This window comes from Phocoena sinus, chromosome 1 (genome assembly GCF_008692025.1).
Source record: "Phocoena sinus isolate mPhoSin1 chromosome 1, mPhoSin1.pri, whole genome shotgun sequence".
In the NCBI taxonomy this organism is placed as follows: Eukaryota; Metazoa; Chordata; class Mammalia; order Artiodactyla; family Phocoenidae; genus Phocoena; species Phocoena sinus.
This window is the reverse complement of record NC_045763.1, coordinates 96,686,504-96,700,525: the sequence shown is the minus strand read 5'-3', so window position 1 is coordinate 96,700,525 and position 14,022 is coordinate 96,686,504. Positions and strand designations below refer to the sequence as shown.

Genomic DNA, 14,022 nt, shown 5'->3' with positions numbered 1-14,022 from the left:
TGATTTCACTGGATTCTGTGTGTCCAAGGCTTTTTCTTGCACTTGCTTTGCATTGTACAGAATTAGCAAAGGAACTGATGAAATTACGCTTTCCTTCAGAAGGCAGCTCCAGAATCTTATTATTCCATCTCTGTTCTCAGTAAAGAGCTGGGTCTTCTGCTTTATCAGCCTGTCAGTTTTATCTTCTATTTATCCCAGTGGTTCTCAACCAGGGGTGTTTTTGTCCCTCAGAGACATTTGATATTTTTGATGGCTGTGACAGTGGGGGATGTGTGTGTGTGATGTGAAGAATGTAGTGAGTGCAGGCCAGGGATGATGCTAAACATTCTACAGTGCATAGCATAGCAAAGAAATATCTGGTCTCAAATGTCAGTAGTGTTGGTGTTGAGAAACCTTGCTTATCCCAGCCACAAGGTCCTTGCTCCTGCCTTCCAGTAGCTGACCATGCCCTTTACTTCACTGAGTAAATAGAGGTGAACTGTCATGAACTCCCTCAGATTTCTGGCCCTCTCATAATGTGTCCTAAGCTGTAATATAGGGATAATATTAGTCTCATCGGATCGTAATGATGACTAATGATCAAATAAATGAAAATTGCTTAAAATTGTTTACGGAGCTTAAGGCAGCCTCAGTAAATTTAATACATCAACTATAATCTTACCTTTATTTATACTCATGCTCACTTTCTTTCCTCCAGTCTCAGGGAGAGAGGTGTTTTTTGTCCTTTTCAAAGTTGGTTTTTCCACTTATATTTCTGTCCTTTCGTCTTCTCATCTCCTTTAAAGTGGGAAAAGTACAACTTCTACTATTCCCTTTCTTTGTCCTATATTTTCAAACTTCTCCTCTCTAATCGCAGTGGTTCTCCTGTTGGCTCCCCACACCGCCTCCCCATTTAGATACTGTCCTATCAGTCTCCTTCCTGTGCAGTCAAGGTCTTTGATGGAGCCAAGTCTGCCCTTTCTGCCTTGACTTCTCTCACTCTTCGGTTGTCTGTCTGACGTGAGGCTTCTGCCTCCATTCTTCCCCTCTGTGAAAGGTCACTAAAGACTTCTGCATTGCCGCACTCAGAGGGCTCTTTCCAGTTATTTGGTTTTTGGCCTTTCTGCAGTATGGAACACTGATGAGGTCCCCCATATCTCCCCTTTGGGCACTTGATCTCAGGTCTCCCACTGCTGCTTTTCAGATCCCTTTATGACTCTTTTTTGGCTTACCTCTCAAATGTGGGTGAGCCCCAAGATTACTTTTCAAGGCTCTAAACTATCATCTTAGTGGGTGACTCACAAATTGATAGCTATTCCCAGCTCCTGAGGCTCTCTGCTTCCCTCTATGATCAATGTCTTGGATAAGTGTTCCACTACCAAGTCATTCCAGATGCCTCCTTTGTTTTACCCCAACATCCAGTTAATCACAGGGTCCTGTGTAATTCCTTAATATACCAGTTCCCTTCCCTCTATACCCATTGCTTCGGGTAAGCCCTGGCCTCTACCATGTCTCACCTAAGTTACTGTAACAGTCTTACAACCAGTCTTCCTGCCTTTACCTCTCACCATTTCTTCTTCCACGCTGCCACCATATGACATATCTAAACGTATATCATGATTATTTCATAACCCTCCTTAAAGTTCTTCAGGGACTGACAATGTCGATGGGAAATGTCCAGACTTCTTAGCATGGTATTGAAAGCTCTTCATGATTTCTTGGTGGGTGTTGAGGTTGGTGGGGCAGTTCTCCACCTTGCAGTTATTCAGGGATCCAGGTCCTTTCTCTCTTGTGGCTTTATCCTCCTCAAGGGTGTCATCATCATCTGCATTCAGCTGTGAAAGGAATGAGCATGCAGGATTACATGTGAGAGGATTTTATTAACTAGGTCTAGAAGTGGTACACATTACTTTCACTCATATTTTGTTGGTGAGATCTTGGTCACACGACCATGCTTAACTGCAAGGAAGGCGGGAAATGTAGTCCAGCTGTGTGTCCCTACAAGGTGATGAGGAATTTTGGTGGACAGCTGGTAGTCTCTGCTACATTTCTCACACCCTTGTTTCTTTGTTTGCTCACCTTTTGCTATTCATTTTCAAAATATTCAAGTCCCTTCTATGAAGATTTCCTTCATCTCCGTCCCTCCTTCAGAGCGCTCACATTTTTGTTACCCACTGATCCTTGAACATTTTCTATCACAGTGGTTTTGGTGTCTTCCCTATTAGCCTGTAAGCTTCTCAAGGGCTGGGGCTATAGCTGATTCATTTCTGTTTCTCAAGCATTTAGAACAGTTCCTTACATATTTGTTGAGTGAATGAATAAATGCATGACTGTTGAGTAGAAGAGAAGACTAGTCAATTGCTAAAGTTCTCTAAAATTCTAATACTCAGAGTCTATGTTCTCAGTATTAGAAATTTTACTCTAAAACTAAGGCAGTAGTAATTTATGGCAGACTATCTAATTTACATGTGATAAATATACTAATGTTTAAACACTGTAATTTGTAATCTATCTTGTCTGAATCTGTCTCTAATATCATTTTTTTTCCCTCTTAGAGATAATTTTAAAATCTGCTGATATCAACAAGCATAATCTGCTGGACCTTGGCACATTTATGCAGTACCTTAAAGATAATGAGATAAAAATGAAGTTGACTTTTAAGAGTTTGGACACAAATAATGAAAGTTTGTTTTTATACAGTTAGCAATTTTATCCAAAACTTAACTGTGTTTTAGTAAAGGTTTATTATTAAGAGTTTGGTTTCCCTGAAAGGTTATCAAAAACTCATTTACTTAATTCTGTCATTTGTTTTATTGTGATTACCTCTAAGGAATATTTTTAAATGATGTAGTTTTTATTTACATACTATCTTTCAAAAATGAAACCACCAACAAAAACGTTATACCCTTTGAATAATATGCTTTTTAGCTAAGGATCTGAGAAATATTTAACATTTTGATAAGGTTTTTACATGAAGCTCCATGTAGCAATGGTGGTGAAGCTGAATCTGGAAAGATCAGTAAAAGTTAGCTAAGTGAAGGGCTGGGAAACGTGTTCCAGGCAGAGGAAATAGCTTGTTGGGAGGCTGTGGTCACCTCAGAGGAGCAGATCATGTCCGAAGAACTAGAGGAAGACCAGTGAGGCTGAAGTGAGAGCAAGGGGAAGTGTCAGAGATGAGGCTGGGAGGCTGGCACAGGCAGAATCATGGAGGGCCTTGGGGGTCTGTGAAGGTTTCTGGACTTGATCCTAAGGGGGAATGAGGTGGGAAGCCTTTGAAGAGTTTTCAGTAGGGATGTAATGACACCAGCATATTTGTGCGGAGCATGGACTGGCATCTAAGCCACGATGGGACTGTGGTGATGGGAATAAATGATTTGGGAGATATTTAGGCACAGAACAGACCACATCTGGTGGTTGAATGTGCAGGGTGAAGGAAAGGAAAGAGGCAAGAATGACTGATTTGAGCAATATTGGAGGGTAAATATTTTACTGATACAGGAAATATTATATGGGCTTTCCAGTCTTTTCTTTTTATCTTGGCAAGTAGAAGAAATAATTGGGATTTTGCTGCTTTATGGAATGTTGTGATAATGCACTGAATACTGCTTGAGTATTTGCCTCTGCATCTTTTCGGACCTTCCAGTTGATGCTTATTTTCTTTATTCTTTTAAAGGAGGGATTGATACTTCAGAAATTATCAATACTCTCAACTTAATAGGTATACATATTTCTGAAAAAGAGGCATTGAAGATTCTTGGAAGGTCAGCTCTTACATATGTATATACGTTTTAACATTAAGTTTTATTTACTTTAAAACCTTTTTCGGGACTTCCTTGGTGGTCCAGTGGTTAAGACCCCTGCTTCCACTGCAGGGGACGTGGGTTCGATCCCTGGTTGGGGAACTAAGATCCTGCATGCTGGGCAGCCAAAAAAACAAAACAAAAATCTTTTTCATTATGAAAATGACAACTATGGAAACATGAATAATAGCCCATAATCATCTGTTCGCTAGCACCCTTATAAGTACTTCACATATATTATATCCTTTAATTCTCACAAGACTTTAGAGACAAAGGTTATTATTTTCCTAATTTCACAGATGAGGAAATTGTTGAATAGTGAGGTTAAGTAACTTGCCCAAGGTCACCATAATCCATGTAGCAATGGTGGTGAAGCTACATTCATACATTAATATTAACCCACTGATAAAATTTTATATCTATTTTATATTTATGCATGTATCTGTTGTTTTTTTGTAAGATTATATACTTTGTACTGTTAGTCAATCCATCAATCATCCAATCAATCAAGTTACCTATCAATCAGATATTGATCGATGCTTTTTGCCAGGCATCTGGTAGCCAGTGAGGATTAAGTGGTAAACAGGATGGTCCTGGTGCCCAGCCTTGCAGAGTGTATGGGGCTGAGGGGAGTGCAGTTGCAGTGTGGCAAAAGTTATGACAGGAAAACATTGAAGAAAAGTATCTTTTATCAGGAAAGAGAGCTGAATTTTATCAAACTATACTGCTTTTTTCACTTGACCTATTTATACAATGTATGATAGTAGTAGGTTTTCTGACATTAGACATTCCTGGGATAAAGCTAACTTGTTATGAACTATTTCATTCAAGAAAACATACAGACCAATAAAGAGAATTATATTACAAACAACCATACCATCACTGGGTTTGTCATATTTAAGTTTGTCATATTTGGTTCAGATTTTTTCAAATAAATAAAACATTACAAACAACTGAAGTTTTCAGTGTCTTTAAACCCATTTCCTTCTCTTTTGCCAGAAGTAACTACTATCCTGAATTTATCATTTCCATACAAATTTTTATCTCTGTGTATATTTTACTACAGACGTATTCTTAAAATATGATATTGTTTCTCATGTTTTAAGACATTATTTAGGTGGTGGCATACTGTATATTTAAAAAATTTTTCCAAACCTTCTATTTTTGAGATTTGTTAATGTTGATGCATATAGCTGTAGTTCAATAATTTTAGTCAGTGTACAGCTTCTATTTAATGAATATAATTCAATTTATCTATGAATTCTCCTGATGATGAGAGAATTTAGGTTTTTAAAAAAATTTTGTTTTGTTGCTAGTACAAAAAATGCTGGAATGAATAGTCTTGTATACATCCCCTTGTATATTATTTGCAGTGAAGTTGCTTGACTGTAGGGCATGCAGACATTTAACTTTAATTACATATTCCAAATTGTTCTCCAAAGTGGTCGTACCAATTTGGTGTTCTACTAGAAGTGTATTTCCTTCCTGTTACTTGATACTGTAGTCTTCTACTATTTACATATTTTCTAAACCCATGGGTCAGAAATATGGTCCTGTTGTTTTAATATAGTTTAATTTATTTATATTCCTCATTACGAGTGAGTCTGAATATTTTCTCATATATTTGTTGGCCATTTGGATATGAATTACCTATGTTATGTGAATTACCTATGTTATGTCTTTTGACTACTTTTCAGCTTGAATTGGTCATCTTTTTCTTAATGGCTTGTAGGTATTCTTTCTAAATTCTGGATGTTAATCCTATGTTGGTTATATGTACTGCAATGTTTTCCCCCAGCTTTTTGCTTATTCTAAACTCAGTTTTAGTTTTTTTTTCCATCGTGAAGAAAATTTAAGTTTTAATGTAGACATATTTGTCCATCTTTTATGGATATGCTTTTAACATCTTGAAAATTCTTCCTTACCCTGGGATATAAAAATGTTAATCTATATCTTATTTTAAAATTTTTGTATTTTACATTTCTTTCTTTTAGATATTTTTTTTTTTTTTTTTTTTTTTTTTTGCGATACGCAGGCCTCTCACTGTTGTGGCCTCTCCCGTTGTGGAGCACAGGCTCCGGACGTGCAGGCTCAGCGGCCATGGCTCACGGGCCCAGCCGCTCTGCGGCATGTGGGATCTTCCCAGACCGGGACACGAACCCGCGTCCCCTGCATCGGCAGGCAGACTCTCAACCACTGCGCCACCAGGGAAGCCCTACATTTCTTTCTTTAATTCATCTGTAATTGATGTTTGTGTATGTTATGAAATTAGGTGTCCAGTTTCATATTTTTCTGTATGGTCAGTTGTTTTATCACCATTTATTGACTGGTCTCATCCTTTTCCTACAATTTGAAATGCTTACCTCTGTCATATATTCAACTTCCATCTGTATATGGATGTGTTTCTGGTCTCTTTATTCTATTACATTGGTTGTTGTCTATTGTGCATCATTACCACATGTTTTAATTGCTATCACCTTAGAAAACATCTTGATATCTGGTTTTACTTTCTTCATCTTCAATAATGTCGATGCTATTCTTGGACCTTTGCTCTTCCATATAAGTTTTAGAATCAGCTTATTCGGATACATATACAAATATGCACATGTGCATACACACACTCACATACCCCTTTTGGAATTTTGATTGCAATTGTATTTAATTTATAGATTAATTTGGGGAAGAAGTATTTATGATGTTACATTTTCTGTTCCATGAATGTTATATATGTCTTCATTTTTAAGATTCTCTTTAATGTCTTTTAATAAAGTTTAATATATTCTCTATAAAGGTCTTATGTAACTTCTGTTGGCTTTATTCATAGAAACATGGTTTTTGTTGCTCTTCTAAGTATATAGATGAATTTGATTTGCTATCACTTCATTTGGAATTTCATATCCATATTAATACCTGATGCTATTCCAAGGGTTAAGGTGGAACATTGGCTCTTTTCCATGGTCTACAGGGCTCCACATGGTCTGGCCTACCTCTCAAGCCTCATCATCTTGAACTCTCCTTCCATTATGTGCTCCAGGCCAACTGAGCTTCTTTCAGTCTTTAAAAAAAAAAAACCCTCAAAACCATGGTTTCTCATTCCTCCAATCCTTGTATAAACTTTTCTCTCTGTCTGGGAGACCCATCCCAGCTCCTTCACTTGAATATCTCCTACTTATTCTGTAGGTGTTAGTTTAGATGTGACTCTAACCTCTGAAACTTTCTTGGTTTTGCTGGTATTTGCTTTTACAACAACTTTACAGTCTGTTCCCACTAGACTGTAAGCTTCATGAAGACAGGGACCAAAGTATATTATCCATTATTTTATAGTCAATCCCTAGCACAGTGTCTGGAACACACTAACAGATCAATACATGTTTTCTGATATTTAATGTTGTCACAAAAGCCAAGGGTGGAAAGTAACAAGTTTAAAAGAAAGGACCAGTAACATAAATATTGAAAAAATCCACTGGATCTACTCAATTGGGAGATTTCTGGGCATCTCAGTGAAAGCAGTTTCAGTAGGGTGGTAAAGGGCTAAGTCAGATTGCATAAGGCTATTGAATGAATGGGAAATGAGGATGTGGGTACTATGAATGTGGTTTACTGATTTGGGAAGTTTAGATAAGAAGGAGAAGACAACTAAACAAGTCTCTTTAAATTTTATTTTTATTATTTTTTGAAGGATAGGAGAGATTTGTGGAGAAGTAGCCATCAGAGGCAGAGAAAGATGCTGGATATGTTGTAGGGAAAGGAGATTAGTGATTGAGAGGGAATGGGACCAATAGCTCAAGAGAGGGAGAGGTCCTTGAATAGGAGTCAACATTTCATTCTCAGAGTCTAGAACATAGGAAGTAAGGATAAAAGTGGGTAGGGAGAAATTTATTCATTCATTCTACAAATACTTATCGAGTGCCTGACCTTCATCTAGGTGCTAGGGATGTAGTATTGAAGGAAACAGGCAAAAAGTCCTGCTCTGTGGAACTCATGATAACAACAGGAGAAAACAGTAAGCTAGATAAATTATGTTAGATGGTGATAAGTGGAAAAATAATGCAGGGGAGGAAAACAGTATGGGTATGTGAGTGGTAGGGAGGCTGCAGTTTTAGATACGGTGAGTTGGGAAGGTCTTGAAGGTGACATTTGCGTAGAGATCCGAAGAAGGGAGGAAGGAGTCAGGATGGTCTTTGGGGGAAGAGCAGTCTAGGCAAAGGAAACAGCATGAGCAAAGTCCCCAGGAAGGCAGTGTATCTGACAAGGTTAGGACGTTGAGAGGAGGCCTGTGTGTTTGGAATAGAGTGAATGAGGAAGAAGGTGGTAGGAGATGAATTCTAAGAGTTAACAGGAATCAGATCACATATGATCTTGTGGGAAATTATAAGGACTTTGGCTTTTCCTCTGATAAGTCATTGGATGGTTTTAAACAGAGTGTGATATGATCTAACTTAGATTTTAGCAGTCTCATTCTGGCTGACGTGTTGAGAATAGTTTGTAGGGAACAAGGGTGAGTGCAGGGAGGACAGCTAGGCAATAATACAGACAACATTTGAGAGTGGCTCGTACCAGGACGGAGGAAGTATGTAGCGATTGGATTCTGGATGTATTTTGAAATACTGATAGGATTTACTGCTGGGTTGTGAGCGGGGTGTAAAACAAAGAGAGTAGTCAAGGATAATGCCAAGATTTTTGGCTTGAGCATCTAGAAGAATGGAGTTGCCATGTATTGAGAGGGGTAAAACTGTGAGAAAAGCAGATTTGGAATGGGGTAGATATCAGAGTTCAGGTTTGTTCTTGTTAAGTTTCAGACGCCAACCAGACATCAAAGTAGAGATGTGAAGTGGGCAATTTGAAATAGGGATCCAGAGTTCAGAGGAAAACTCAGGCAAGGGATTTGGGAGTCATGGACCTATAGATGGTATTTAAAGCCATGAGACTGGAAAAGATAACCAAGGAGAGAGTATGGTACACTGAGTCTTGGTATTGTCTGATGTTTAGAGGCAGGGGAGATGAGGGGAAACCAGTAAAGGAGACAGAGAAAGAGCAGCCAGAGAGAAAGGAGGAGGGCTAGGAGAATACTCTGTTCTGGAAGACAAGTGAAGAAAATATTTCAAGGAGAAGACAACTATCTTGTCAAATGCTGCTGATAGGCTAAAGAAGATGAAGATAGAGAATGGACCACTGATAGTGCTGTGAAGGCTATTGGTGGGGTAATAGTGGTGAGAACCTGATGGGAGTGGGTTCAAGAGAAAATGAGGAGAAATTGGAGACAGAAGGTAGACAATTCTTTAAAGAGTGTTGCTGCAAAGGCAGAGAGAGATAGGGGGTGATAGTGCGGAAGGTGGGGTTAAGAGATTTTATTTTAGGATGAGAATGCTTAAACACTCATGTTTCAGGGGGAAATGGGGGACAACATGGCCCGAGAGTAAGCGTCAAAAATTGATTTGGTGGCTTGAGGAGATGTATGAAAATTAGCAATAGTCACTGAGGAAAATGAGAAAGGGAGCTACCTGAGACAAGTATGAATAACTTGAAATTGTGGGAAGCTCACGTTTCAAAGCAATATATTTCATTATCTTCCTTCACATTCTTAATTTCATTCAAGGATTTGAGAAATTCCCTGATGAGAATTCTTAAAATTCTTTAAAATTCTAAAAATTGGTTTGATTACTATTATTTCATATTAATGAAAATTATATTTCCATGGATATTTGGGTTTCTTATGATATTTTTTTTTTTTTTTTTTTTTTTTTTTTCTTTACGCGGGCCTCTCACTGTTGTGGCCTCTCCCGTTGCAGAGCACAGGCTCTGGACGCGCAGGCTCAGCGGCCATGGCTCACGGGCCCAGCCGCTCCGCGGCACGTGGGATCTTCCCGGACCGGGGCACGAACCCGCGTCCCCTGCATCGGCAGGCGGACCCTCAACCACTGCGCCACCAGGGAAGCCCTCTTATGATATTTTTGATATGAGATATTTGATATCCATAAAAGTGAAAATTGTCCTTTAAGATCTATAACTAAAAAGGGTAATTGTCAGCCATCATTCTGATTGCTAGGGAAGTTACAAGATGAAGGTACAAATGGGAAGAAGGGGAAATGTTTAAAGAAGAAATACTAGAAGATGGGGATGCTGTAATTCTGACTTACAGCTTGTTAGTTCTTTATAATTTACAAGGCCTTTGTGCATATAATCACATTTAGTACTCTAATAGCTCTGTGTTGTAGGAATTATTCCTATATAAACTGAAGTTTAGAGATGTAAGATGCACTCTCTACGTCACAAAAGTAACAATGGGCAGAGCTCAGCTATATCCCCAATTTTCTGACTTTGAGATTATGTCATTTTGATAATGCTTTTTAAAATTTATTACTCTTAATTTGTATTTGAGCATATTCTTTGTTTTAACATACAGTATGGATACTGATGGGTCACTGACAGTGGATTGGTATGAATGGAGGAATTATTTTTTATTTAAACCTTCAAGAAATATTGAAGAAATTGCCCATTACTGGAGCCTTTTTACTGTAAGTGGTCTCTTTTTAAATATTTGTGTATTTTATTCCATGAATCATGGGTGTAACTGTAATGCATTGTGTACTGTTGGAAAATTATGGGGCCAGAAACTTATCTAGTGAATATTTCCTGATTAAAAAAGTGATGCTATAGAATGTTTCCTCAGAAATTTGTATGATGCCAAAAATCTGAATTGACATATAATATGTACTTCAACCAAAGTTTTAACCTGCAAAAGGCACACATCTGTTGAGAGTAACTACACTCTGAAGAGTTGATTACTTCTACTCAGCACCATCATTTTGTATTATAGTTGCTTATTTTCTTGCCTGAAAGGTAGGGAATGTGAGTTGCAGATTGCTGTGTCATATAGTACTTTACTGATACATATTTGTTGGTTGAATGAATAAACTATGAGCAGAATTTTTGAAAGAGTGCCAAAGTTCTAGTTTTTTTCATATTCATATATACCTCATAGTCGGCATAGTTCTTGTCTCTCAGTGCATATAAAATTCTATGCTTCATAATTTCTTAAAATTCTCAAAATTTCTTAAAATATCTTAAAATTTTTGCTTAGTGACTACAAATTATAACCTGCACTGTTCTATGTCCCATGACTATATGTATACAGTTGAACCTTGAACAGTGCAGATATGAACTTCACCTTGAAGGTCCACTTATATGCAGATTTTTTTCCGATAAATACGTACTAAAGAACTACATGATCTGTGGTTAACCTAGGATATGGAGGACTGCCTGTTAAGTTGTACATGGATTTTCGACTGTACCTGGGGATCAGTGCCTCTAACCCCTGTGTTATTCAAGGGTCAAATATATACATGCATACATATGTCCTGTCTCTCTGAGAAAGGGAGATGACCAGTAGGATCACATTACAATTGACAGGTGGAATAACCTTACTGCCTTAGCTGTAATAGTGTACCTTCTTTACTCTTAACATGAGCCTTATGAAGCTCTTTAGTTACCGACATTCTTTTAGTAAATATGTAATCATTAAGAGGAGATTTTATCCTTTTGGTAGTGTTCATTCTGCACCTTCCTTTTAGAGATGATTAAAGGAAATTCAAGTCAATGAAAATACATTTATTTTATGCCTACGATAGGATACGTTTTCTGTTTTATAATGAGTTAAGGAGCAAACAGGCATGGAAAACACCCATTTTGAAAATTAAATGATACAGTGTTTGTGATAACCTAATAAAGTAATTTAAAATGAACTCAATGAACTTCCTTTTTGGATATAGTGCTAACAAACGGCACTTCATTTGTTCCAGGGGCAGGTCCACTGTTTGGCTTATAGTAATTTCACAGGAAACATATATGCTTGACACTGTAACTGTACAGCCCAGAGGTGGAAAGCAGCCAGTTCTGCAGAGTGGAAACAGAGTGCTGGCTCTGGTTCAAATCCCAGCTCTGCCATTTACTATCTGGGTGAGTTGGGGTAAATTATTTAATCTCTCTGGGCTTCAGTTTTCTTAACTGTAAAACTGGGATAATAATACTTACTTTTCTTAGAGTTATTATGAAAATTAAAGATGACACATGTAACTGTTCGATGCAGTGCTGGCTTAGCTCTGTAAATGTTAATTTTTATTTCTTAAACAGATATTGAGCTATTACATAGTTACATTATTGCTCATGACTAAGCACAGCCAAGCACATGGAGGCCAAACTGCTATCAAGCAACCTATGTTTTACAATTAATAATATCAGTAGCTAACATTCACTGAGAACTTTTTGGTACCAAGCATTATGCTGAGTGTTTTTTACGCTCTAAGTTATTTAATCTTAACAAGCCTATCCGGCTAGGTATTAGTATTGCTTCCCTTTGCATTTGAGGAAACTAAGTCCCAGAGAGTTCATTCAATTAGGAGCTAGGGAAGTCAGGATTTGAATCCCACCTGACTCCTGATCCAAGGTCTTTAATCATGACATATGTGATCAAACTTCTAGACTCTCGAAAGCCTCCTACTTGTGATATATATACTGCAGAGTTTATTACCTGCTCCGAGCACTACGTGGGAAGGCCCAGGTTTTGTTCAATTCCACTGTAGGTAAAGATGTAAAAGGGAACTGCTTTTAAAGGTATGCCATATATTGATATTTTATATTTGTTTTGTTACAGGTAAAGAGTCTGACTAGAGATAACATGGGGATCCACTAGATCTTGAACACTGAAGATATTATACTTTTACATAATTGCCAGTTAAATAACTATTATCTCTCTAGTAGTTTATGTAGCCTGTATTTCATTATGGCTAAAAATATTTCTTAGAACTTGGCAGGTTGTTCTTTTTGTATTCAATCTCAAATAATTTTATACTGAAAATTGTATAGAGATTTTAAAATGGGAAATGTAAAGGTTATCCTAAACATGATACAAATAGTTATTATTAATTTATAGTTGACAGTATTTCAAGCTAACTCATGAGTTATTTAAAATTACGCTAGTTGATAAAGTACAAAATGAGTGATTTAAAATTACACTAGTTGGTAAAGTACAAAATTCTGGGAGAGGCTGATATTAATTTGCTGTGGAGCTGAGATATATAAAACATTATTTAGATCTTATAAGGAGATAACACTTTCATCTGAGGTCATCTAATTATAATGTTACTTATTTTAAAGTTTGTTTTGTTTTAATAGGGAATTGATATGGGAGATAGATGGACTTTTCATAATTTAATTGATGAAAAGAGAAAATCTGGCCATCTATGGAAATACCTGTTGGCCGGAGGCATAGTGGGTACTTGTGCTCAAACATGCACAGTGTCATCAGAGCATCTGAAAACCCTAACGCAGGAGTGTTGCGTAGTTCATACGCATGTTTTTGAGTAATGTGAATAATATTTGATGCTTTTAAGAAGAAAGATTTCAGAAGGATTTCAATACTTATTGATATTCTCATGGGCAAATTATTCATTGCCTGTAATCTCCTGGACTCATTTATTCAATAAAGCTCCCAGGCACTCAACTCACCTTGAGGGTACAACAACCAAATAATATACCATTCTCATCCATATGCATTTTGGAGTTACTGATGGAGACAGATATGTAAACAAATAATTAAACATAACCTAATGATCTAGTCCTAGTGTTCTAGGGAGGGCAAAAATTAGGGAAATCTTCTTTTTTTCCGGGGGACAGGGAAGGGACGCTACACAATACTCTTGATTCTCTACATGGGTTGGAAATCATGACAGCAAGAGACAGAGACTGGTCAGAGTGGCACTCCTTTATTCCTTATCAAATGCAGGGCTCTGTCATATATATATATATATATATATATATATATATATATAATTTAATAAACCTGCCATTCACAAGGTGTGTGTATATATATACGTGTGCTGATGTTTGTGAAATCCTAGTATCAGTTTATTAGGATACTTAAGTTGGGGGTGGAGCTTCATTTTTCTTTTAGGTTCTTTTTTGAATATATTTGACATAATATTGTGTAAATTTAAGGTGTACAATATGTTAATTTGAGGCATTTATATATTATAGCAATATTTAGTACTTCAATCACATTCATAATTATCCTTTCTTTTAAGTGGTTGGAATAAATAAGTTCTAGTCTCTTAGCAAGATGGTTGATTATAGTATAAGAATGCTGTCTGTATTCACTATACTGTATATTAGATCTCTAGAGCTTATTTATCATTTGTTGCAAATTTTTACCCTTAAATAGCATCTGTCTTACCCCACCCCCACCTCC

The 14,022-nt window shown here is 37.1% G+C and overlaps 1 protein-coding gene across 1 annotated transcript in view; it reads right to left on the bottom strand.

Annotated features, from left to right (window-relative positions):
* Nucleotides 1-544: 544 nt before the first annotated feature.
* LOC116760764 (proline-rich protein 2-like) overlaps nt 545-14,022 on the bottom strand; it is an 88,090-nt gene continuing 74,612 nt past the window's right edge. The window contains exon 5 of the mRNA XM_032646165.1: nt 545-1,814. Coding sequence (XP_032502056.1) covers nt 1,811-1,814 — 4 coding nt within the window. The 3' untranslated portion in view covers nt 545-1,810. The remainder of the gene's footprint in view (nt 1,815-14,022) is intronic.